The 25,094-nt window shown below is 39.1% G+C and overlaps 1 protein-coding gene across 1 annotated transcript in view; it reads right to left on the bottom strand.

The window, feature by feature from the left end:
• Positions 1–2,289: 2,289 nt before the first annotated feature.
• Positions 2,290–25,094, bottom strand: part of si:dkey-11f4.7 (piezo-type mechanosensitive ion channel component 2) — a 293,659-nt gene continuing 270,854 nt past the window's right edge. The window contains 6 exon segments of the mRNA XM_052605318.1: positions 2,290–3,913; positions 5,438–5,657; positions 5,900–6,056; positions 6,058–6,193; positions 22,582–22,751; positions 23,000–23,092. Coding sequence (XP_052461278.1) covers positions 3,661–3,913; positions 5,438–5,657; positions 5,900–6,056; positions 6,058–6,193; positions 22,582–22,751; positions 23,000–23,092 — 1,029 coding nt within the window. The 3' untranslated portion in view covers positions 2,290–3,660.

Here is a 25,094-nt window from a genome sequence, read left to right as displayed (position 1 = left end):
TTAATCATAGGGCCTAAAAACTCTACTTGCAATAACCTAGAACACTGTCTAAGACTTGATGGTTGCTCTGTCAATTCTTCGTCATCAGTTAGGAACCTAGGTGTGCTACTAGATCGCAATCTTTTCTTAGAAAGCCACGTTTCTAGCATTTGTAAAACTGCATTTTTCCATCTCAAAAATATATCTAAATTACGGCCTATGCTCTCAATGTCAAATGCAGAAATGTTAATCCATGCATTTATGACTTCAAGGTTAGACTATTGTAATGCTTTATTGGGTGGTTGTTCTGCACGCTTGGTAAACAAACTACAGCTAGTCCAAAATGCAGCAGCAAGAGTTCTTACTTGAACCAGGAAGTATGACCATATTAGCCCGGTCCTGTCCACACTGCACTGGCTCCCTATCAAACATCGTATAGATTTTAAAATATTGCTTACTACTTATAAAGCCCTGAATGGTTTAGCACCTCAGTATTTGAATGAGCTCCTTTTACATTATACTCCTCTACTTCCGCTACGTTCTCAAAACTCAGGCAATTTGATAATACCTAGAATATCAAAATCAACTGCGGGCGGCAGATCCTTTTCCTATTTGGCGCCTAAACTCTGGAATAACCTACCTAACATTGTTCGGGAGGCAGACACACTCTTGCAGTTTAAATCTAGATTAAAGACCCATCTCTTTAACCTGGCATACACATAACATACTAATATGCTTTTAATATCCAAATCTGTTAAAGGATTTTTAGGCTGCATTAATTAGGTAAACTGGAACTGGAACACTTCACATAACACCGTACTTTCTACATCATTAGAAGAATGGCATCTACGCCAATATTTGTCTGTTTCTCTCTTGTTCCGAGGTCACCGTGGCCACCAGATCCAGTCTGTGTCCAGATCAGAGGGTCACTGCAGTCACCCGGATCCAGTACGTATCCAGACCAGATGGTGGATCAGCACCTAGAGAGGACCTCTACTGCCCTGAAAGACAGCGGAGACCAGGACAACTAGAGCCCCAGATATAGATCCCCTGTAAAGACCTTGTCTCAGAGGAAAACCAGGACAAGACCACAGGAAACAGATGATTCTTCTGCACAATCTGACTTTGCTGCAGTCTGGAATTGAACTACTGGTTTCGTCTGGTCAGAGGAGAACTGGCCCCCCAACTGAGCCTGGTTTCTCCCAAGGTTTTTTTCTCCATTCTGTCACCGATGGAGTTTCGGTTCCTTGCCGCTGTCGCCTCTGGCTTGCTTAGTTGGGGTCACTTCATCTACAGCGATATCATTGACTTGATTGCAAATGAAAACAGACACTATTTCAACTAAACAGAGATGACATCACTGAATTCAATGATGAACTGCCTTTAACTATCATTTTGCATTATTGAAACACTGTTTTCCAAATGAATGTTGTTCAGTGCTTTGGCGCAATGTATTTTGTTTAAAGCACTATATAAATAAAGGTGATTGATTGATTGATTATTTCCTTGTTTTAAGTAAATTGATTTTAATTTAGATTCAAAAATACTAGTAAGGAAAGCATTTTTGCAGTTGTGAATGCTAACACTTTAAAATGGTGGAGGAGACTGAAAGAAACTTTGGGTTTAATGCAGAAAGCCTGCTTCTGTCCAGGTTAGGTTCAATGAGTAAGGCACCAGGGTCTCCCTCATTTCAGGGTTAACATACACAGAGTTTTCTAGATCTGGATGCGATTGTGATGTGATGTGATTTCTGGATCTCTTGCCTGTAGACAGCTCTCAAGGGAAGTGCAAGAAGTTATTTTATAGGTGACCCTCAGTATGCCTTTGAAGGGAAAACAGAAGCACAGGATTTTGAAGAGCGTCACCCCCATTTACCAAACTGTAGCTGTTCCTGCATGATAGCAATGTCGACGAAACCACTCAGAAGGAGTGTATTGAAGAGTGCCCGAAAGAACTAACAAGACCACATTACATACACAATGCATACATTACATTACATTACCACAAACATAATCTGGAAAGGTTCCAATCTAAACAAATCCCCGTTGGTTGATCATCAAATGTTCACAAAGGAATACAGATCATTAGTTCTATTCTGTCTTCTTGTTTTCTTATTTATTTATTTAAAAGCAAAAAAACTAAAACCTTGCTATGTGTACTTTATTAGATTATTCAGGGCTTGTCACACCAATTACATAATATTGCACTTGGTTTGATAGATTTTTTGTCCTCATTTGTGAGTCATTTCAGATAAAAGCATCTGCTAAATGATTAAATGTAAACTGAAAGAATAGACAAAAGAATAACAAATTAAGTGATTCAACATTTTATTTTGAGCACAAACAATATATTGATGAATATACATTCACATGTTGAAGTAGTGAAGAACGTTATAGTCTTTACAGTCAACAAAAAAAAATCTATGCAAATAAATCTAAATCTGTTATACGTACACATACACAGGACCTGAGTAGCTCCTCATTTTTCACTACATTCAGATATCACATCCAGAACTTTTCTCATGGCTACACAGAGGGGCTATTTGCTGTTAATTTGCTATTTGCACTACACAGTCATTCCTTGGATCACATGCAGAGTTGATGATCTTACACATCAGGCCGACCATTTGTCCTGTATGCTGTTTAAAGGTGTAAAACAGACACAAATACGAAATGTATTTAAACATCAATAAATTGTAAATTAAGTTTTGTGGGTTAACACCATTCTGAAGAGATCCTGTTTTTAAGTGAAGGATGAGCAGAGAAACATTGATGTTTTGCTGCATGTTGCTTTTTTTAACTGCAGTAACTGTGGAGTTGCTGATGCAGCCAGCGATCTCTTGACTAATTCTAAGATCTGAGGTTTTTCTAGTTTTAATGATTTTGATTAATTGAATTAACTTTCAGAGATTTTCATTTTTAGTGGACTTAAATGTCAAAAGTTCAGGGTACTGATATGCTGACATTATACATATTAGTTTATAAAGGTAATTGGCAGTTGGCCAATTCAAGGCAGTCAGTTTCTACAAATGAAATTAAGAAATACATTTTGTTTTAATTTAGTGCATCATGGTAACATTCTGTTAAGTGGGTAAAGTACTATAAAATTTACTTTGTATGTGAAGTTGCTGCCAGTTCATTTAATTTACACTGAAATGTTTTACATTGAATTCTTAAATGTGGAAGAATGACTTACCTCAGAACTGGATTACAGTAATGCAATACTTCTGAATATATAACAGTTATTCTTCCAGATCAAATATGTTTTACTTATGATTGCAGGCAAAGTGCTAATTGAACAGTAAGACTAAGCAACAAGATGAATGTAATACAACATGCCATATTAATTGTATGCACTCAGTCTGAAATGCATACCAATACTGAATACTCGTGCACTTCATGATTACTGGAAAATATATAAATATAGCAGTAGTGAAGTCATTTAAGCATAATTTCATCCCAACATCATAATTCATGTCAATTATTTCTTTGATGCACTTTTCAGTTTATAAGTTTTGGGTTTCAAAAAACTCTCATGGATAGATGTAAATATATTGCCAAAATATTCCTTAGTATTCCATTACAGTGTATAAAATGTCTTTCTGGTTGGTGCCTTATAGCAGACATTTTTGTCTTTCTGAGATATGCAGAGGTTAAAATTTGTGACAGAAATGTCATGAAGCTACTCATTCTTTTTGCGGGTCATTTTGATCATGGTTTCAGGTGACCGGTACAGAAAGATGAGCTTTTCAAACAGTTGCTCCTCCATCTCCATCTCTCCAGTCTCTCGCACAACAAAGATATCATTGCACAGTTTTAGTACACGGTCCACACATGGCAGCTCCTCATACATGATGGATCGAGATATACCTGTGAAGAACTCCCGCACAAACTTACCAATGACCAGCACCACAGACATGTACAGACCCACAATGCTGCAATATCAATAGAGAGAAAACAAAAAAGGAGAGATTTCATATTCAAAATCACATTTATAAAATGATTTCTACAATTGTAATTTCTGTAAATGTATTTATGCCACATGTGCTCAGCATTAAACAAAATGCTGTGTAAATTCACTGCACTTCCTTTCTATGTTAGTTCTCAGTAACGTGACAATTACAGGCATTTGTCTTTTATGGGGTGTTGTGATAACAAGTGGTCAATCTAGTCGGGCATGAATTAGGAATCTTAAATGCATCTCCTGTGACAGACTTTCATATTACTAAAAGACACTGTTGCTACTACATATACAGTACTTGAATTTGAATCTCACCACAAATACTGTGTTTTGAGTTGAATAGTTTGTTTTATCAACATTAGGATAGTCTGTTAATATAACAGTCCATACATTATCAGAGCTTGGTAGACATAATTATTATATTTTTTAGACATGATTAGAAAGATAAATTAATATATTATAATTAATGTTAGGCCCTATTTATTAATTCATTATTGATATTAATAACAAATACATACATAATAAATAATCATATGTCATAAAAAAATAAAATGGTAAATTGTTTAGATAAAAATGAGACAAATACATAATAATGTAGTCATAATTCATAAAATTAATTGATAATAAAAACAATTCAAACCGCCACTTAAATAGGACAGCAATCACTGTAATTGGAAAGAATGAAACAATTTTTTTTTATCATTCTAAGCCAATCAAATACCTTATAAGAAATTAAAAGCATGGTAAATAAAAAAAATAAAAAAAGATTTATATACACACATATAATGTGTGTTTGTATGTGTGTGTGTGTGTGTGTGTGAGAGAGAGAGAGAGAGAGAGAGAGAGAGAGAGAGAGAGAGAGAGAGAGAGAGAGAGAACGGTCAAATAGGAACAATTACACATGTAAATTCAAAGTGAGAATTAGAATAGACCCTATACTTAAAATCACTCTTTTTTTTCCTTCATGGACAACCAACCAATCACAGTCTTTTTTGTCATAGATTTTGTCATACATAGCAACGGGGTCAACCCCGCCTCCCCACTAAGATAAAAGTTTTTGTCTTTTCCTTACTCAGAGTTGCTCTCAGATCGATCCTGAATCGCTCTTAAGCTAAGACTCCTACATAAACGTTTTTAAGCTAAATTAAGAGTTTTCTGAGAGGATTCTTAGAATCTTTATGAATACGGGCCCAGAAGTTTTGCCGTTTGGTGGAAAGTTCACTCAACCAAATTTCCCTACCTTCAAAAAGTACATATTAAGACATTGATATTAAGACACAGGACATTGCGAAAGTAATCCATATGAATAAGTAATCCCAATATAATTTAACATTTTATTCACTTTTAAACACTGATTAACACACATACACGGAGCTCTTAAAAAAAAAAAAAAAGTATGTGTGTTTAATTAATATGGATTACTTTTTGGTTGAACTACTCTTTTAATATTTTCTTACCAGACATGTTTCAGAAATTGTAAAAATGACTGAAAACTCACCCATAACCAGCCAGGAAGCCCACACTGGATGGGCTGACTTTATCATTGAACACCAGCATCTCAATACTCTGGCATCTGCTGGCTGGAGGGCCAGGAAAACACTCTTCCACCACCCACCACTGTGGGCCCATCTCTGCAGAGCTCCCGTTTCCCCGCTGCAGTTTGATGGACAGAGGACGGAAGAACTGTAGATGAAGATCATCCAGGCTTTTGTGATGTTCTGTGAATGATTCCATTAAAGTCAAGACAACATCCTTTGATCTGCAGGTCTGTTGATCTAATGCTATTCATTTACATTTACATTTACATTTAATCACTTAGAAGCTTTTATCCAAAGCAGCTTACAAACGAGGAATACAATAAAGCGATTCATCCAAGTAGACTGTAACAAGAAGTGCATATTTAGGGAATCAGAACTAGTGCGTAATGAGCATAGAAAGAAAGAAAGGTTTAATAACTCACCCACTTGAAGTCGATGTGCCACTTTAGCATTAGGCCCGGAAGTACCTCTGATATATTTTGGCAGCAGATTTTCCATTAACCTAATCATCAGAAAACAGATGGAATGTGAAGTAAAAAAAAAAAAAAAAAAAACAGATGTTGAAAGCATCCATATTTAAATGTTTACGAAACACTTACACTGGACGGCTGCGTGTCCCTCTGAGCATAGACACCAGCTCCTCTCTCAGTCCGCGATCTTCATACTTCACTGTGTGTTCACCAGCCGCCTCAGCATTCATCACCAGAGATGCATTTCTGCTCAAACATGCAAAACATACAATTACATCACATCTACCATAAAATGTTAAACATGAGATGAGACAGAAGCCACAAGTGAGAACATAAAGCATTGCCCCCATCATAGTAGACTTTGTTGCCAGAGTATCTTCAAATATCTTCATATGCAATGTCACTAAAGAGTATGATGACTTTCACCTTCTGTAAAAAGGTCCAGTATAATTACCTCAGGTAATGCTAATCCTGTTCAGATAGACCAGTTGTAAATATGTACGTAAATATTCTGTCATTTCCTGTTTAGATTATTTTTTTTCTTCTGTTTTTCAAGCATAGAGACACAAAAGCCTTAATTTGCCCACATGGAAAGAACCTATATGTGGATATATGCGCATATGTGACCCGTCCCGGAAACCAGTGACACAAGTCGGCAGCACAACTTTCGAGCAAAATGAGAATGAAGGGTTTTCTTTTTTTTTTTTCAAATTGGTGATTTTCGTTTTTTTGCAGAATCTGTTAGTTGAGATCACAAAGGGTCCGTGTATCATCCGGTCATTCAATTATTCCATTAAATCTGGCAAACCAAAAACGAAATAACGAATCAATATTTTGTTTTCCTGTTTTTCTGTATGAACCAAATATGGAAAACTGACGTTTGTTTCATAGCTTTCAGCTCGAAACGGGAAATATAATAAACAAGGAAACCAAAACGAAATAATGGATCAAATTTACGTTGTCTCAATTTTTCTTTATTTGTGTAGTAGGTCTAACTATTTCCCACGGTGGCGTCCTGCTTGCTTTGCGCATGCGCAGTGGATAGTTTCAAAGGAGTATGTCGCTGAGCGCCCAACACACGATGGGTAACTGTCACGGAGACGAACCCCGTGATTCCCACTACTGGCCAGCAGAGGGCTCCATCTCCTGAATATTGACTCTCTCACTCACTTATACTGATTCGCACTACACTACCCATCATCCCCGTGCCTCGGACTCTGATCATCACACAGGTGCAGCTCATTGGCACGGGTATATAAGCTGCACTACTCCTTCAGTCAAACGCGAAGTCTTGTTTTGCTCCGGCTGACATTTCCAAGCGTTATTTCCCGTGTTTGATTTCCTGTTTACCAGTTCTGTTTGCCTACCGTCTCTTGAACCATTGCTGCCTGCCTCTTGACCTTGGATTGTTTATTGGACTCTGAATATTGCCTGCTACCCCGATCTTCTGCCTGTGTTTGATGACGATTCTGGTTATCTCTATTATTGTGTTTGCTGGTACTGATCCCTGCCTGTACGACCACGAGCTATTCAATAAAGCCTGCAAAATGGATTCCCCGTCTAGTGATGAATTGTTACAGAAGACTTCGCCTCAACCGAATCCAGCGGCTTACGATCATCTGTGTGCTACTATGGCAGCTCAGGCAAGTCAAATCGCTCCTAACCAGCATCAATTGAATCGTCTGACTTCAATCACTGAGGAACTGGTAAACGCTGTTCAAAACCTCCACAGCACTGCCGTGACGTCACCTCCACCTGCAGCGGTCGCCATTTCCCACGCGGCAGGAACGCCAGCGCAAGTTAATCCACGACTGGCTTACCCGGAGAAATTTGACGGGGACTCTACCAAGTGTAAGGGCTTCCTACTACAGTGCTCGCTGTTCGTTGAACAACAACCCACCCTTTACACCACTGATGCTGGTAAGATCGCCTTCGTTTGCTCATTATTAACGAGAAGAGCTTTGGAATGGATAACGGCAGTATGGCGCGAGGATGGAACGGCGTTCACCACTTTCACTGACTTTCTGGTGCGATTCCGTGAGGTGTTTGATCACCCCCGAGAGGGGAAAGGAGCGGGTGAGCGTTTGCTTGAGTTGTCGCAGGGAGGATTAACAGCGGCGGAATATGCCTTGAACTTTCGTACACTGGCTGCTCAGACGTCATGGGTGAATGACACGCTGAAGGTATTGTTTTGCAAGGGGCTTAATCATGAACTGCAAACCGAACTCGCTTGCCGTGATGAGGGGAGAACTCTGAGTGATCTCATTTCGCTAACCATAACCATTGATAACCTGCAACGCCCTCGCCGTGTCAGTACTCAACGCCTCTTCCCCCCTGCGGCAACACGATCCGCAGAAACTACAGAACCCATGCAAGTCAACTCCTATCATCTGACGGATGAGGAACGTCACCGCCGCAGGTCTAACCGACTCTGTCTCTACTGTGGCGCTCCGGGACATCAACAAATTACTTGCCCATCACGTCGCTCTTCTTATACTCCGAAATCGGTGAGTGCATCTCTTAACTGTGTTTCAGTCCCTCTGGTAATCAAGACCAACAACGTTCGAGTGGCTACCACTGCTCTACTTGACTCAGGAGCAGCTGGGAACTATATCTCTGAGGAATTTGCCAGAAGGAATAACATTTCTCTAATTTCATGCACTGATTCTCTGTCTGTAGCCACAATAGATGGACGCCCTTTGGGGTCTGGAGTGATTACTCACCGCACTCAAGATCTACAAATGTTAACCGGTCTGTTACACCAAGAAACCATTCAATTCTACGTGCTCCCTGTATCTAACACCCCTGTTATTTTGGGCTTGCCCTGGCTCAGACTGCATGATCCTCAGGTGTTGTGGAGAGAGGGACAAATTCTTAGATGGAGCACCCAGTGTCAGAAATCATGCCTCTCGACCATCTCTCCCATGACTGTGCAAGTTGTCACGTTAGACTCGGAGTTCACCAGCATTCCCAATCTGCCCAAGGAGTATCACGATCTCGCCACCGCCTTCAGCAAGGTACAAGCAAACACATTACCACCACACCGCAGTCATGATTGTGCCATTGATCTAATTCCAGGCTCATCACCACCCCGGGGTCGAGTATTTCCATTATCATTACCCGAGTCAGAAGCTATGGCCAAGTACATCAAGGAGGAGTTGGAGAAGGGGTTCATTCGTCCATCCACCTCTCCTGCTTCAGCTGGCTTCTTCTTTGTCCGTAAGAAGGATGGAGGTTTGCGCCCTTGCATCGATTTATCGTGGACTCAACGAGATAACAGTAAAGTTTCGCTATCCACTGCCACTGGTGCCCTCTGCATTAGAACAGCTACGAACTGCACAATACTACACCAAATTTGATTTGCCAAGAACCTTTTACCAGTTCTGTTTGCCTACCGTCTCTTGAACCATTGCTGCCTGCCTCTTGACCTTGGATTGTTTATTGGACTCTGAATATTGCCTGCTACCCCGATCTTCTGCCTGTGTTTGACAACGATTCTGGTTATCTCTATTATTGTGTTTGCTGGTACTGATCCCTGCCTGTACGACCACGAGCTATTCAATAAAGCCTGCAAAATGGATTCCCCGTCTAGTGATGAATTGTTACAGTAACTCATGAAGCACAAAGTTCCTCCGTGTTTTCTCAGCATTATATCTTAAAAAATACGAGGTTTGAGAAGTAAAAGGCGGGGCAACATTGAAAATATTTCAAAGTTAAATTTCATGCAAACAGATTTTAAAAGACCAGTTTCAGTCAAATATTTATGTTTTATGCCTATATAACAAAACCCAGTGTTAAAACAGAGCGCAAACAATTATATTTGGAACATTATATACTGTAGACTAACCAATATGCGCTCACTTCCGCGTATTCATCGTGGGGATAAAGAACACGTTTTTGTTTAACGAACAGAGGCATAGTTACAGTATGTCCAATAACAATACAACACGCTATAACAAAAATCAGAGATGGTTTAAATGTCCTTTGAAATCACGCTAACCACTTGTTTTGGTATGTGGGGCATTTTAAGTGATCATTAATTATTTAAAAACTATCTATCTATCTATCTATCTATCTATCTATCTATCTATCTATCTATCTATCTATGTGTATATATATATATATATACAAACACATGTATATATATATATATATATATATATATATATATACAATACACATCCATAAATACATACACACATACAATACAAATAATAAAAAAAAAACAAATAGAAAGAATTGAAAAAGAATACAGAAAGCCAGTGTTGGATGAAAAACTAGCAGTTAGAGTAAATGAATAAAAATTAGATAAAATATAATTAGAATAGACAGTGCTAGAGTTTGAGGGTCAAAGATGAAAGAGATGTGTTTTTAGATGTTTCTTGGAGATGCATGTACTGCATGTAATATATATATTTAGCTTTGCAATATAACAATTTTAAAGGTAACAATGTAATTCAAAAGGCTATGGTTGACATACTGTAATAATGTTTGTAATAGTATTCTACCTGACAATTACTGTATCAGTGAAATATATTACACCCATTATACTGAATTTATAGAATAGAACACCTTTAATGCACAGATGCACAGATTACATTTAAGTTCTAGTAGCAATACACACTTACAAACAGTTCTAGTGCAAACAAATACTGTATGCACAGAAATACGAAGTTAAATATTTACATTATTTTACAGTTACATTGCAATCTGTACAAATAAAACAAATTAATTTTTTCCTTGTGTTATGTCTAAACCTAGCATCAGCTTATCTACTGCTGTGTGCCGTTCTTCAGTTATCAAATTATTGATGTAGTATCAGGGTTGAAATAACTATACACTTAGTTGGCCTATTGTAAATCCATGGCTTTATCAGATCTCGTCTGAATTGGCAACAATTATTACTATTACTATTTCCTTAGGTTGGAAAGGCAGCAAGTGAAAAAATATATTTAGCAACTATGTAGGAAAATAACTAATTACTTTAAGATAAATGAAGATCTTTGTGCTTTAATGATTTGTATTCTTCCAAATTCTGCCAGCAGAATTTTTTTATTCTTAATTCTCACATAAAATAAATGAATAGGCTAAAGAAGACTGTCGTTTTTGTGAAGAATCAGCATAAAATCAGGTTCTAAAATCCCCATCTTTTTTTTTTAATTTTGAAATCTGAAAAATGAAATTAATTTACTTCACCTGCACTCACCAGAAATTATTCTATCAGTGTCATTTTCTATCACAAATCATTTTTATTAACCATTTAAACAGAATGTCGTATTAGGCCTAAATATAAAACCGATTCCAAAAAAATTGTGACATTGTGAATAAAAACAGAATGCAGTGATGTGGAAGTTTAAAATTTCTAAAAAAAAAATCAGAATACAACATAGATGACATATCAAATGTTTAAACTGAGAAAAGGTACCAATTTAAGAGAAAAAATAAGTTGATTTTAAATTTCATGGCATCAACACATCTCAAAAAGGTTGGGACAAAGCCCATGTTTACCACTGTGTGGCATCCCCTCTTCTCTTTATAACAGTCTGCAAACATCTCGGGATTGAGGAGACAAGCTGCTCAAGTTTAGGAATAGGAATGTTGTCCCATTGTCTAATACAGGCTTTTAGTTGCTCAATTCTTCCTCTTTATGATGCGACGAAAAAGATCTGGACTACAGACTACAGTCATGTTGTAAAATGCAAGGTCTTCCCTGAAAGAGATGACGTCTGGATGGGAGAATATGTTGTTCTAGAACTTGGATATGTCTTTCAGCATTGATGGTGCTCATCGTTCTAGATGTGTAAGCTGCCCATGCCACACACACTCATGCAACCCCATACCATCAGAGATGCAGGCTTCTGAACTGAGCGCTGAGAACAACTTGAGTTGTCCTTGTCCTCTTTAGTACTGATGACACGGCGTCCCAGTTTTCAAAAAGAACTTCAAATTTTGATTCATCTGACCACAGAACAGTTTTCCACTTTGCCACAGTCCATTTTAAATGAGCCTTGGCCCAGAGAAAACACCTGCGCTTCTGGATCATGTTTAGATATGGCTTCTTTTTTGACCTATAGAGTTTAAGCCGGCAGCGGTGAATGGCACGGTGTATTGTGTTCACCGACAATGTTTTCTGGAAGTATTCCTGAGCCCATGTTGTGAATTCCATTACAGTAGCATTCCTGTATGTGATGCAGTGCTGTCTACGGGCCCGCAATTCACGGGAATCCAGTATGGTTCTCTGGCCTTGAACCTTACACAGAAATGATTCCAGATGCTCTGAATCTTTGGATGATATTATGCACTGTAGATAATGATAACTTCAAACTCTTTGCAATTTTTCTCCATTTTTCACATTTGGAATGTGTAGCTCTCATGAAACCAAAATGAGCCAATATTTGGCATGTCATTTCAAAATGTCTCACTTTCAACATATATTATCTATATTCTACTGTGAATAAAATATGTTTATCAGATTTGTAAATTATTCCATTCCTTTTTTACTCACAATTTGTACAGCGTCCCAACTTTTTGAGAATCGGGTTTGTATTTATGTCATCCTTAATGTTAAATTCTTAAATGATAATGTTAAATTGGAATACATGTAATAATTAAATCAGTATTAATTAAGCCTTCAGAGATAGCTGCGTCTGAAGTTGATTTTAGATGTATTAGGCCTGTTTACAGTTTAATGCTGATCAGAGGTCTGTACATGCCTTTACATAGCAATTACAACTGTATAATGAAATGAGATTAATGTTTAATACAACATTTTTAACACAGAAATATGTAATGACAAAATGAAATGATAGGCCTACTTTATGATACTTCTGAAAGTAATATCGCCACTAGGTGTCGGTAAGTCAATGTGTTAATAAAGAAGCCTTTTATTCAATCTCTTCGTCCAAGATTCTTTCAGGAATAAATTCAAGTGTCTGTGTTTAATAATTTGTCACTGAATTGTCTATAATAATGGGTCTTTCAAAGACTGATTCATATCAGGATTCAGGAATGGTACATTACTCTATAGTCTATACGCTTACTGTGACTTTGGTTTGATGATGTCAAGAAAATACCCCCCACCCATTCACATCTGAAAACTACTACTTACCTATGTCACACAATGTAACTGTAAAAATAATGTAAATATGTAACTTCACATAATTCTGTACATATTTGTTTACATGTTTGCATTTAAATAAAGAGAACTATTGACCATCTACCTGATCTCTGATCGTTTTCTATCTAGGCTACTTAAGATGAAAAAAACCCACTTTCTTTATATATTCTAAATATTTATAACTACTTGTTTTCTCTGTGTGTGTGTGTGTGTGTGTGTGTGTGTGTGTGTGTGTGTGTGTGTCTGTGTGTATAAAGTAGTCAACGTTTGAAGTGGATCAAATCCTTTAATCAAAGCTGTCCTAAAACCAAATCCGAAATACGATATTATTTATATAATATATATATATATCGTTTTGATTCCTTTTATTGATCTCATTAGTAATAAAATAATCTGCTAATATAAATGTTTTAATTAATGATCACTTAAAATGCCCAACTGCTCCGGGTGTGTGTTCACAGTGTGTGTGTGTGTGTGTTCACTGCTCTGTGTGTGTCCACTTCGGATGGGTTAAATGCAGAGCACAAATTCTTAGTATGGGTCACCATACTTGGCTGAATGTCACGTCACTTTCACTTTTCATACCAAAACAAGTGGTTAGAGTGATTTCAAAGGACATTTAAACCATCTCTGATTTTTATTATAGCGTGTTGTATTGTTATTGGACATACTGTAACTATGCCTGTGATCATAAAAAAAAAACGTGTTTTTTATCCCCGCGAGGAATATGCGGAAGTGAGCGCATCCTTTGAACCTATCCACTGCGCATGCGCAAAGCAAACAGAACGGCACCGTGGGAAATAGTTAGACCTACTACAACAAATAAAGAAAATTTGAGAAAATGTAAATTTGATCCTTTATTTCGTTTTGGTTTCCTTGTTTATTATATTTCCCGTTTCGAGCAGAAAGCAATGAAACAAATGTCAGTTTTTCATATTTGGTTCATGCAGAAAAACAGAAAAACTAAATATTGATTCGTTATTTCGTTTTTTGGTTTGCCAGATTAAATGGAATAATTGAATGATCGGATGATACACGGACCACAAAGAAGCCTCTCCGTGTTTGAGATAGCAGTATTGGTATATTTAAAAGCGTACATTTTGAGGTTGAAATCAGCTTGTTTGTCAGAGATTCTAGCACGCAGTAGGGGCGTTTCATTGTCTGTGTATTTCCATACTGGATAAGCCGGCTTTTGTTTCTTTTGTTATTGCCCCCGCCCTCCGAGGGAAGCGTGGCTACTTATTATGCAGCGCTCTGGCCGGCTCTAGCTGATATCAAAATTCAATGAAGATGTACGCCGCAAAGATGATTGCAGACGAGCTGAACCGTGGCCGTTACACCGAAAACGTTTTGAAGTACCTCTTCGACAATCCGGATGCTTATGAACAAGCGCTCATTGATTCTGAAGATGATCTGAGCGACGATGAAAGCGACATAATAAGACATAATAAGACCCTAATCTACAACTGACCGAAGATGATGACGAGGAAGAATGTATTGGACTGGCGTCAGACGAGTTGGACCGTAAGATATCAGAGGCTATATCGATAGTAACATTTGATGGGGATAAAGACAGAAATGGGGAAAATCCGTAACATTTAGAGGTTGAGATGGTTACATCCAGAAAGAAGACCCCGACAAAGAGAAAGTGTTCCCGAATGGGGGGAGCTTTACAGGGGGTATGGCTCATCTAAATGAGATGTAAATGAGCCCCATTGTCACTCGCAGCAGTGAGAACAGGTGAGAACTGCAAAATCTTTAGAGGCTATTTTCTGCTTTTTTGAGTGCCTACCTTCAAATGGCCACAACTTCTCCAAATATTATCAGATTTCCATGTGTTACACATCGTTGAAAAGCTTGGAGACTACACTTTCAGAATCTGTGAATAACTCAAAATGCCCCAGAACCGACTTGTGTCCCTACTTTCCGTGATTGGTCACATATATGAAACCTATATGCAGTGTATATGCACATATATGCTGCATATATGCACATATATGATAATATATATATACTGCATATATGCGTATATATATATATATATATATATATACTGCAAATATGCATATATATGCCACATATAGGCAAAATTGAGTTCCCCATCGAGGGAGAGACGATGCGTCGATAACGCTTTGGGAACGCATTCTGCGTGAGTGCATCTGAAGCATCCATGTCAACTAGTCCAATGGCGAGAGTGAGCGTCAAGAGTGACGTCACGACCAGGAATTGATAAAAACCCCAACCGGAGCAACCGGTGTTAGCTTTCTGTGCCTCAGCAAGCGATCTGTGTCAAACCTGTCTGTCATATTTACTGTTGTCTTGTGCAAAGTTTATATACAATGGCTAAGCAACTATTCAAACCGTGTGCTTCTCCCTGCCTGCGTTATTTAACGGGTGGGGATACACACGAGCTTTGTGTAGTTTGTTTGGGAGTGGAGCATGCGTTATCAGCCTTCGAGGAGACTGATTGCCCGCATTGTGAGAAGCTTTCGCATCGCATGCTCCGCTCCCGCTTGTCACTCTTTGCTGAGAAGAGCGGCGAGCCTCGCGCTCCTCAGGGTGCAGGACGCGCTTCTGCCTAGGCAGAACGGAGAATGCATTCCTGGGGTTCGCAAATGGATCTCTCAGCGGGGTTGGAGACGGGCCCGAGGGCTCTTTCTTCTCCCTTACCTGGGAGATCCATAGCTCAAACTCCGGTGTCGGAAGCCCGCCCCGCGGCTTCTTCCGCCCGGGGGGAGAGCCCATTGCTTCATTGCTCTAGCTCAGAGGAGTTAGATGTAACGGGAAGTGAAGGCGACACAATCAGGGGGGAAAAGGATTCACCATCTCTTTCCCCAGCATATGAGGAGTTGGTTGATGTATTAACACGAGCTGTAGATAAGTTACATATATCTTGGCCATCTGATAAACAGAGTGCTCGTCCTAAAAGCAAATTAGACGAGCGTTTTCTGTCTTCTAAAACATCGCCTACACCACGGGGTTTCCCTTTTTTCCCTGATCTTCACAGTGAGCTGTCTAGATCGTGGAATAAGCCATATTCATCACGTCTTTTCAGCCCTCAAGTGCGCATTTATTCTGATATAAGAGGGTTTAAAGAAAATGGTTATGAAGCGATGCCCCGGGCGGAGCAGACGCTCGCGAGCTATCTTTCCCCTGGTTCAGCGACATCTATTAAGAACCCGACTTTGCCCACGAAGCCTTTAAAGATCACATCTAATTTAGTGGGTAAAGCTTACACAGCAGCAAGTCAGGCTGGAGCTTGCCTTCACTCGATGGCTTTGCTTCAGGCTTATCAGGCTGAGCTGCTGGGGGAGTTAGATAACAGTGAGGGAAGTCAGCCGTGACGAAATTCGTGAACTTCGTCGGGCTACGGATTTATCTCTCAGGGCGACTAAAGAAACAGCACGTGCTATTGGTAGATCTATGGCTGCTTTGGTTTCTACAGAAAGACACTTTTGGCTTAATCTTTCAGATAAAGATAGATCTTTTCTTTTAGACGCTCCCATTTCTCATGAAGGTCTGTTTGGTGATGCTGTGAATGAAGTGGTTGAAAGATTTCAAGAAAATAAAAAGCAATCTGAAGCTTTTAAAAGTTTTCTCCCTCGCCGATCTAATCCTGATGCTGCTGGGCGTGCAAGGCAGCCCCAGCCATCATGCTCCTCATATCTTGTGTTTCAAAAAGAGAGTGTTGCGTCTCGCGCTCCTCCTCAAAAATCACGGGGACCGAGCCAGCACTCACAGCCAAAGCAATCTAAGCAGAAGCCGGATCTGAGGACCGTTCTTCTCGCTAAGAAAGCTTCGGCTCAGAAGAAAAGGTCCTGACACCAAATGGGTCAGACCTGTGAGGGCAGCCCCAATCGAGACGGTGCGGTGTACACCTCAGTATAAGGTGCCTGTCCAGTCTGTCCAGTAGTGCATCCCGAGCAGGCTCTGTTCATGGATCAAGAAGTGAAATCTCTTTTAGCGAAAAATGCTATAGAGCAGGTGTCCCGACAGGGCATCGGGTTTTTACAGCCGTTATTTCATTGTTCCAAAAAAGGATGGAGGGCTGCGTCCCATTTTAGATCTTCGTCTGTTGAATTGTACAGTTCAGAAATTAAAATTCAAGATGCTGACACTCAAACAGATCGTGACTCAAATCAGATCCGAGGACTGGTTCGTCACAATAGACCTAAAAGATGCGTACTTCCATATCTCCATCCTCCCTCAGCACAGGAAGTTCCTAAGGTTTTCTTTCGGGGGCAAAGAATACCGGTATCGGGTACTTCCCTTCAGTCTAGCTCTTTCACCCCGCACATTCACGAAATGCGTAGATGCAGCTCTGGCCCCGCTCAGGCTGCAGGGCATACGTATTCTGATGTCGTCCTCGCTCATATGCAAAAGTTGGGTTTGAGGCTCAATACCAAGAAGAGTGTGCTATCTCCATCACAGAGGACCACTTTTCTTGGGGTGGTATGGGATTCGGTCACGATGCGAGCCGCTCTTTCGCCCGCTCGTGTAGCCAACATCCTCACAGCCACATCAGAGCTAAAGCTAGGCCAGTCACGCACTGTAAAACAGTTCTAGAGATTGTTGGGTCTCATGGCAGCAGCGTCCAATGTGATCCCCTTTGGCCTGCTGGGCATGAGACCTTTACAGTGGTGGCTCAGGACCAGAGGGTTCTCCCCGAGGGGAAACCCACTTCGTACGATCAAGATCACGCGGCGGTGTCTCCGCGCCTTGGTCATATGGAGAGAACACTGGTTCCTGTCCCAGGGTCCGGTATTTGGAGCTCTTTGTCATCGGGTTACCATCTCGACAGATGCTTCCCTTATCGGCTGGGGAGCGGTAATGGAAGGCCGCTCAGCTCAGGGTCTGTGGGAGAGCCATCATCACTCTGTTCATTTTGTAGCTCATATCCCATTTTTGACTGTCATACATGATGCCTAGCTCATATTTTCTATTAGAATTAACGAAAAAAATTATGCAAGAACTTATGTATGTGCGAACATGTTAAATTGGTATCACATGTAATTGGCATGTTATGGAATTTAACCATGGCAATATATTAACATGATATACAGAGCCGGACAGTGACGGAGTACAATTACTTGAGTACAGTACTTAAGTACAATTTTGAGGGATCTGTACTTTACTCGAGTATCATTTTTGGGGAGTACTCATGACTTTATTCAACTACATTTGAGAGGCAAATATTGTACTCTTTACTCTGCTACATTTCTATCCATAACCGTAAGTACCCGTTACTTCTTCGACCTCGTGCACATGGAGATGGACCCCCTAATCTTTTTCCCTCATCTCAAGAAATATCCGCGTCCACACGAAACAGATGTAGTATACATGCCAGACCAGCATGTGGCGCTGTAATTCTGCCACAGAGATACAATTAAAACGGAGAAGAAGACATGGATTTGCTGCGCGTGGTACACAAACGAACATGGAACAATACATTTATTAATCAGTGTTAATGTTAGCGTTCAGTGTTTGTTCATGTTTTTGTTGCTGTTACGTGATGTAGTGGTGTTTGACTAGGGGTGAGACGTGGGCTAATGACGCCATATTTTCAGAAAATATACGCATTCGCCGTCCGGATGAAACACTAAGGCGGCGTTTTCAAATATATCCACTCTGGGACCCGGTTTCAAAACATCAGTTTCACTCTTCCAAAATGCCAGATCCGTGTGGACGAAAATGCCTATCCGCAAAACTATTTGTGCGCCAAAAAAAAAAAAGAGGAAAAAAACTCTGACACCCTATCAAACGTCATTGGATAGTGCAGGAAGGAAGAGGAAGAGGAGGAGGTGGAGGAGGATGATGAGACACATCATGACAGACCTTCAAAGAATAATAAAAGATAATTTTTATATTCAGTTTTTTGTCTTATTTTTGTTCTTGTACTATTTAATTGTTCTTGTAAATACATAATGTACATTTCTACATTTTTGACTTTTTTTTTTTGTACTATTTGATTGATCTTGAATAAGTAAATAATGTACATTTCTACATTTTGGACATTTATTTATGTTGCCTAGCAGCTATGGATTTGAATTTGACTCTTATAGGTGAACATATAGGTGCATATATACGTGCATATATGTACCTATATAGGTATATGTATGCACATATATATGTGCACATATATGTGTAAATATCTGTGTGCATATATTTACATATATGTGTAAATATATGTGTGCATATATGTACATATAATATAGGAAAACGGCCAATTTTATATATGTCACATATATTAAAAACCTATATGAAAACCTATATTGAAACATATATGTTTATATAGGTTTTTTCCATGTGGGTGCATTCTAGGCAGTGTTTTCCACATTTAACGACAGACCGTTCAGATCAGAAAGGAGGTCAAAAGTATGGAGCCAGAAGAGTCTCAATAAAGATAAATGCACACACTACAGTCACATATGCACACATAGGATTCATACATGCACACACATAATTCATAAATACACACACAGGATACACGAATGCACACAAAATTCACAAATGCACACACAAAATTTAAAAAGCACAGAAGATTCACAAATGCATACAAAATTCAGAAATGCACACAAAATTCAGAAATACACACACAATTTAGAAATGCAAACAACATTTACAAATGCACTCAAGATTCACAAATGCACAGGACAAGATTCAGAAATGTATTTCTGATGCACACACACATATATCTTGATTTACAAACTGCTTGCGGTCTGTGAACTTCACTGCATTTGTGTGTGAATTTTGAGACTCCCCTGACTTGGCTCGACACACAAATGCCTTTTTTTAAACAGGGAATGATCTGCAACCAATCAGATATCTCCCTTGTTTTAGCCAATCACAAGAATGCACCCCACGTGGGGGATTGTTTACTTATAAGCCAATCAGCGAACGACTCACTTTCCTCACGCAGCGAACGACTCACTTTCCTCAGCGAACGACTCACTTACCTCACACAGCCGGCGACTCACTTTGCGCAGCGAACGACTCACTTTCCTCACGAGTCACGCAGCGAACGACTCACTTTCCTCACCCAGCGAGCGACTCACTTTCCTCACGAGTCACGCAGCGAACGACTCACTTTCCTCACCCAGCGAGCGACTCACTTTCCTCACGAGTCACGCAGCGAATGACTCACTTTCCTCACCCAGCGAGCGACTCACTTTCCTCAGCGAACGATTCACTTTCCTCACGAGTCACGCAGCGAACGACTCACTTTCCTCACCCAGCGAGCGACTCACTTTCCTCAGCGAACGATTCACTTTCCTCAAGCAGCGAAGTTGAGCGAATGATTCACTTTCCTCACGCAGCGATCAACTCACTTTCCGAAGCGAACGACAGCCGGAGACCCACTTTTCGCAGCCAGAGAGCCACTTTCCTCTCGCAGCGGACCACTGACTCTCTCTTCATGTAGGGACTGAATATTATAATTAAAGTGACTTCTATATTGCATCCAAAAGAATATTTAGATATATTTAAATATTCAAAAAGGTTTAAAAAAATTTTTTTTTTTACTTTCATTAAAATATTTCAATAAAATGAAATAATTGCAAATTTATGAATCCATGGTTAACTTTTTTTCTGCAGTCACTGGGCTATATGTATTGAGACATTTTTAAATTTATATTTAGAAAAAAAAATAAAAAAATAAACCTGAATTGTAATCTAAACATCTGTATTTTCATACAATTTAATACAATTGCTGTGTGAACACGTTCATGTGATTGGCTTATAAGTTAACAATCCCCCCACATGGGGTGCATTCTTGTGATTGGCTAAAAGAAGGGAGATATCTGATTGGTTGCTGATCATTCCCTGTTTAAAAAAAAGCATTTGTGTGTCGAGCCAAGTCAGGGGAGTCTCAAAATTCACACACAAATGCAGTGAAGTTCACAGACCGCAAGCAGTTTGTGAATCAAGATATATGTGTGTGTGCATCAGAAATACATTTCTGAATCTTGTCCTGTGCATTTGTGAATCTTGAGTGCATTTGTAAATGTTGTTTGCATTTCTGAATTGTGTGTGTATTTCTGATTTTTGTGTGCATTTCTGAATTTTGTATGCATTTGTGAATCTTCTGTGCTTTTTAAATTTTGTGTGTGCATTTGTGAATTTTTTGCGCATTTGTGCATCTTGTGTGTGTATTTATGAATCATGTGTGTGCATGTATGAATCCTATGTGTGCATATGTGACTGTAGTGTGTGCATTTATCTTTATTGAGACTCTTCTGGCTCCATACTAAAGCACTTGTCCTGGAACGTCTATTAGCTTAAGGTACTGTAAGTGTCTATTACCAAAATAATCAAATCTGAATTTAATTTGACACCATCTGAAGAGTTAGGTTATTCTATGCCCACTATGGTACTTATTATTCCCTTAGCATGGTAGGGTGGGCATTGGTTCCCCATAGGGTCAACTCCAAATGCTGCATCAAAGTTTGAAACTTCAAAAGGGAACATCTAGGTTACGACTGTAAGCATGGTTCCCATTTTGTTGTAATGTATCGGGTTTGCCTGCATATCTCCTACAGATAAAAGGGTTTACAAAATGTTTTCCAGGTTCCTTTTTTTTTTACTCACGGGCATTCCACGAACACTATGCACTGTTGTCACCAAATGAATTGGCATGTTTGCTACACATCTAAAATCTGACAGCGATCATAATGATGGCGCTCCCCATAGCATCAACTAATTTTCCTTCTTAGGGAACCATGGTTACAGTCATAACATATAAATTATTTTTTGGTGAGTCAAAATGAGTTCTGCCACCAAAAATACATTAAAATATGCAAGCTGTCATGATCCGGTCTTTGAACTGCTGTTAATTCACCACACAGACTTTCACAGTACACCCTGGACTACATTTCCTATGATCCATTGCACCAATCACAAGTTCACCTGATAACAATCACACCATGCAAATGAGATCCATTGCACCAATCACAAGTTCACCTGATAACAATCACACCATGCAAATGAGAACAATCCACACACACACACACACACACACACGCACACACCACACAATCATCAGACACGCTTTATAAGCATTGGACTTCTTTTCACACACTGCAGAGTATTGTTCTGCACATATCCCTCCCCTTACGATAGCTGCGGTATGTTAGCCTTCCCATGTTAGTTCCTTGTTTTCATAGTCTTGTCTCTGTTTCTAGTTTTCTAGTTTAGTCTTTTTCTTGCCTGGCCATGTTTTGACCCTTTTGTTCTGGATAATGGATTATCCATCTTGCTTAGCCCTCTGGATATTGTTTGCCAGTGTTTGACCCATGCCTGTTATGACCGCGTGTCTATGTAATAAAAGCTCGCACATGGATCAGCACGTCTCACGACTCGTCAGCCCAGTTACACAAGCACTGTTAAATGTTCAAATATTGCAATGCCACATGCTTTTTTTACTTTAAAGATTTTAGTCATTAAATTACATCAATGCATAGACACCATGAAGAATTTATTCTTAAAAATGTGTGCAGTTGTTGTGATTATGAGAATATACCGTAGTAAAGTCCAGCGCAGTGTGATGTAGAAGTGTGTTGAGTTGCTGAGTTCATAGATCATGGCATCTCGGCTGGCCGGACTGACGTTCCACAGTCGACTGGCGTCACTTTTGATCTTTGCAGTTACTATGTCCTCTGCCATGTAGTTGACAAGAAACTGCATCGCTGACTAATTTAGGCACAAGGAGGACAGTTTGATGAGACTGGCAACAGACGGATTGACAGTCTAGCTGGTTCAAAGTGTTATTGTTTTACAATTTAAAACAGTCATGACAAAAATTAAGATTAATATAAGTTTCAGTCACAAGAACAGCAATCTAAAGGTGAACTTGCATTTTTGCCTGTTGAATGTTGAATGAAGTGAAAGGGAACTATAGATTGTAATTGCTCATGTTTTGGGATAAATGTAATGTGTACCGGGTACGTGGCAAAGCGATTACTCATCTTCTGGAAGGCTGACTGAGAGTATGGGATCAGATTGTGTTCTTGAGCACTCATGCTAAACAATGGCTGTAAACACATGTAAAAAGAAAACATGATTAATTCTCTTGTACTAGACCAGTGGTTCCCAGTCTTGTTCCTCTTCACGTTTTGTATGTCTCCCTTAGAAAACACACCTAATTTAATTCATCGGCACATTAGTATGTGTGAGATACATCCAAAATGTGTAATGTTGGTGGTATCGGGTTTGGGAACCGCTTTATTAGACCAGTTTCTCCTGAAGGGCCAATATACGCATAAATATTTATATGCAGAATCTGTGAAAATGTGAATAATTTCCACAAAATAAGAGAGGTCATAATAAATGCATGTTATTTTTTATTTAGTAGCCTACTGTCCTGAGTAAGATATTGTACATAAAAGACGTTTACATTTAGTCCACAAGACAAAAAAAAAAATATATATATATTATTTTTACAAAAAAATTATTAAATTACCCTATTCCTAAGGTTTGGGAACCCTTGGTTCTTAGTACTGTGTTCTGTTACCTGTTGATCCAGTACTGTCTTTCTGTTTTGTGATGGTTGTACATGAGTCCCTTGTTTGTTCTGAACAGTTAACCCGTGAACTGTTCTTCAGAAACAATATTTAAGGTCCTGCAGATTCTTCAGTTTTCCAGCATCTTTGCATATTTGAACCCTTTCCAGCAGTGATTGTATGATTTTGAGATACATCTTTTCACACTGAGGACAATTGAGGCACTCAAACACAACTATTAAAAATGGTTCAAACATTCACTGACGCTCCAGAAGGAAACGAGATGCATTAAGAGCTGGGGGTGAAAACTTTTGAACATGATGAAGATGGCCAAATTTTTCTTATTTTGTTGAAATATATATATTTTTTCCATTTAGTTCTGCCCTCCGTATCAACAGAAGATACTTGTGTGTTTCCCAGAACACACATTAAGTACAATTTACCTTGATCTTCAAATTCCAAAAGTTTTCACCCCCGAGCTCTTAATGACAGGACAGTACTAAATAAAAAATAACATGCATTTAGTATGATTTCTCTTATTTCATTTTATTATTCACATTTTCAGAGATTTTGCTATGGGTACATATATATATATATATATATATATATATATATATATATATATATATATATATATTAGTGGTGTTATGATATGCGTATTCGTATTGATCCGTTCGGTACGAGGCTTTCGGTTCGGTACGCGGTAAGCATTATGAACCGAACGGTTCGTTGGACTAATTAATTATATTTGGAAAAAAAAAAAGTGAAATATAATGATATTCGTTCAACAAGGTAGCCCAATAACCCAAACGACGTAACAGGCAACGCCCCTGACACCCCCGAAGAAGAAGAAAACACCAACTCATATGTTTATGTTAGGCTACTCAGTCAGGCGCTCGCTCACTCAGTATGCGCTGAGTGAGCGAGCAGTTTTTGCACGGTACGCGGTGGCCAGTGCGTTTAACAGACCAGAAATAGAAGATCCTCCAGTAACCAACAGGTCTGGTGTTTGGGTGCACTTCACCAATCGATCGGGGCATCCAAACAAGCACGGAAATCAAAATGGACTAGTACTGTACTGTGTCGGAATTTCCTGAGCAGTACGATACAATTAACAGGCCTGCACGTTATTAGATAGAAGAACTGTTATAAATAGAACGTATGCACGGGCAGTTTTGAAAACTCCACCTACTTTGCTCTTGGCATAGTGAAGCACAAATCGCGTTGTATGTGAAGGGCAACGCTGAGCCTAGGGTGAAAAGACCCTTTAGTATGGGAGGCCGTTTCAGCATAAAAACGTTCCAGCGTTACTTTTTACTAGTAACAATTCAATTAAAGAGCTCTATAATTTAATTTGTACTAGTAACAATTACAATTATAGAGCTCTATAATTCAATTTTTACTAGTAACAATTATGATTGTAGAGCTCTCTAATTCGTTTTTACTAGTAACAATAACAATTATAGAGCTCTACAATTAAATTTGTACTAGTAACAATTACAATTACAGAGCTCTATAATTCAATTTTTACTAG

Source organism: Carassius gibelio, chromosome A9 (genome assembly GCF_023724105.1).
Source record: "Carassius gibelio isolate Cgi1373 ecotype wild population from Czech Republic chromosome A9, carGib1.2-hapl.c, whole genome shotgun sequence".
In the NCBI taxonomy this organism is placed as follows: domain Eukaryota; kingdom Metazoa; phylum Chordata; class Actinopteri; order Cypriniformes; family Cyprinidae; genus Carassius; species Carassius gibelio.
Note: the sequence above shows the minus strand (reverse complement) of the source record. Positions and strands in the feature narration are given on the sequence as shown.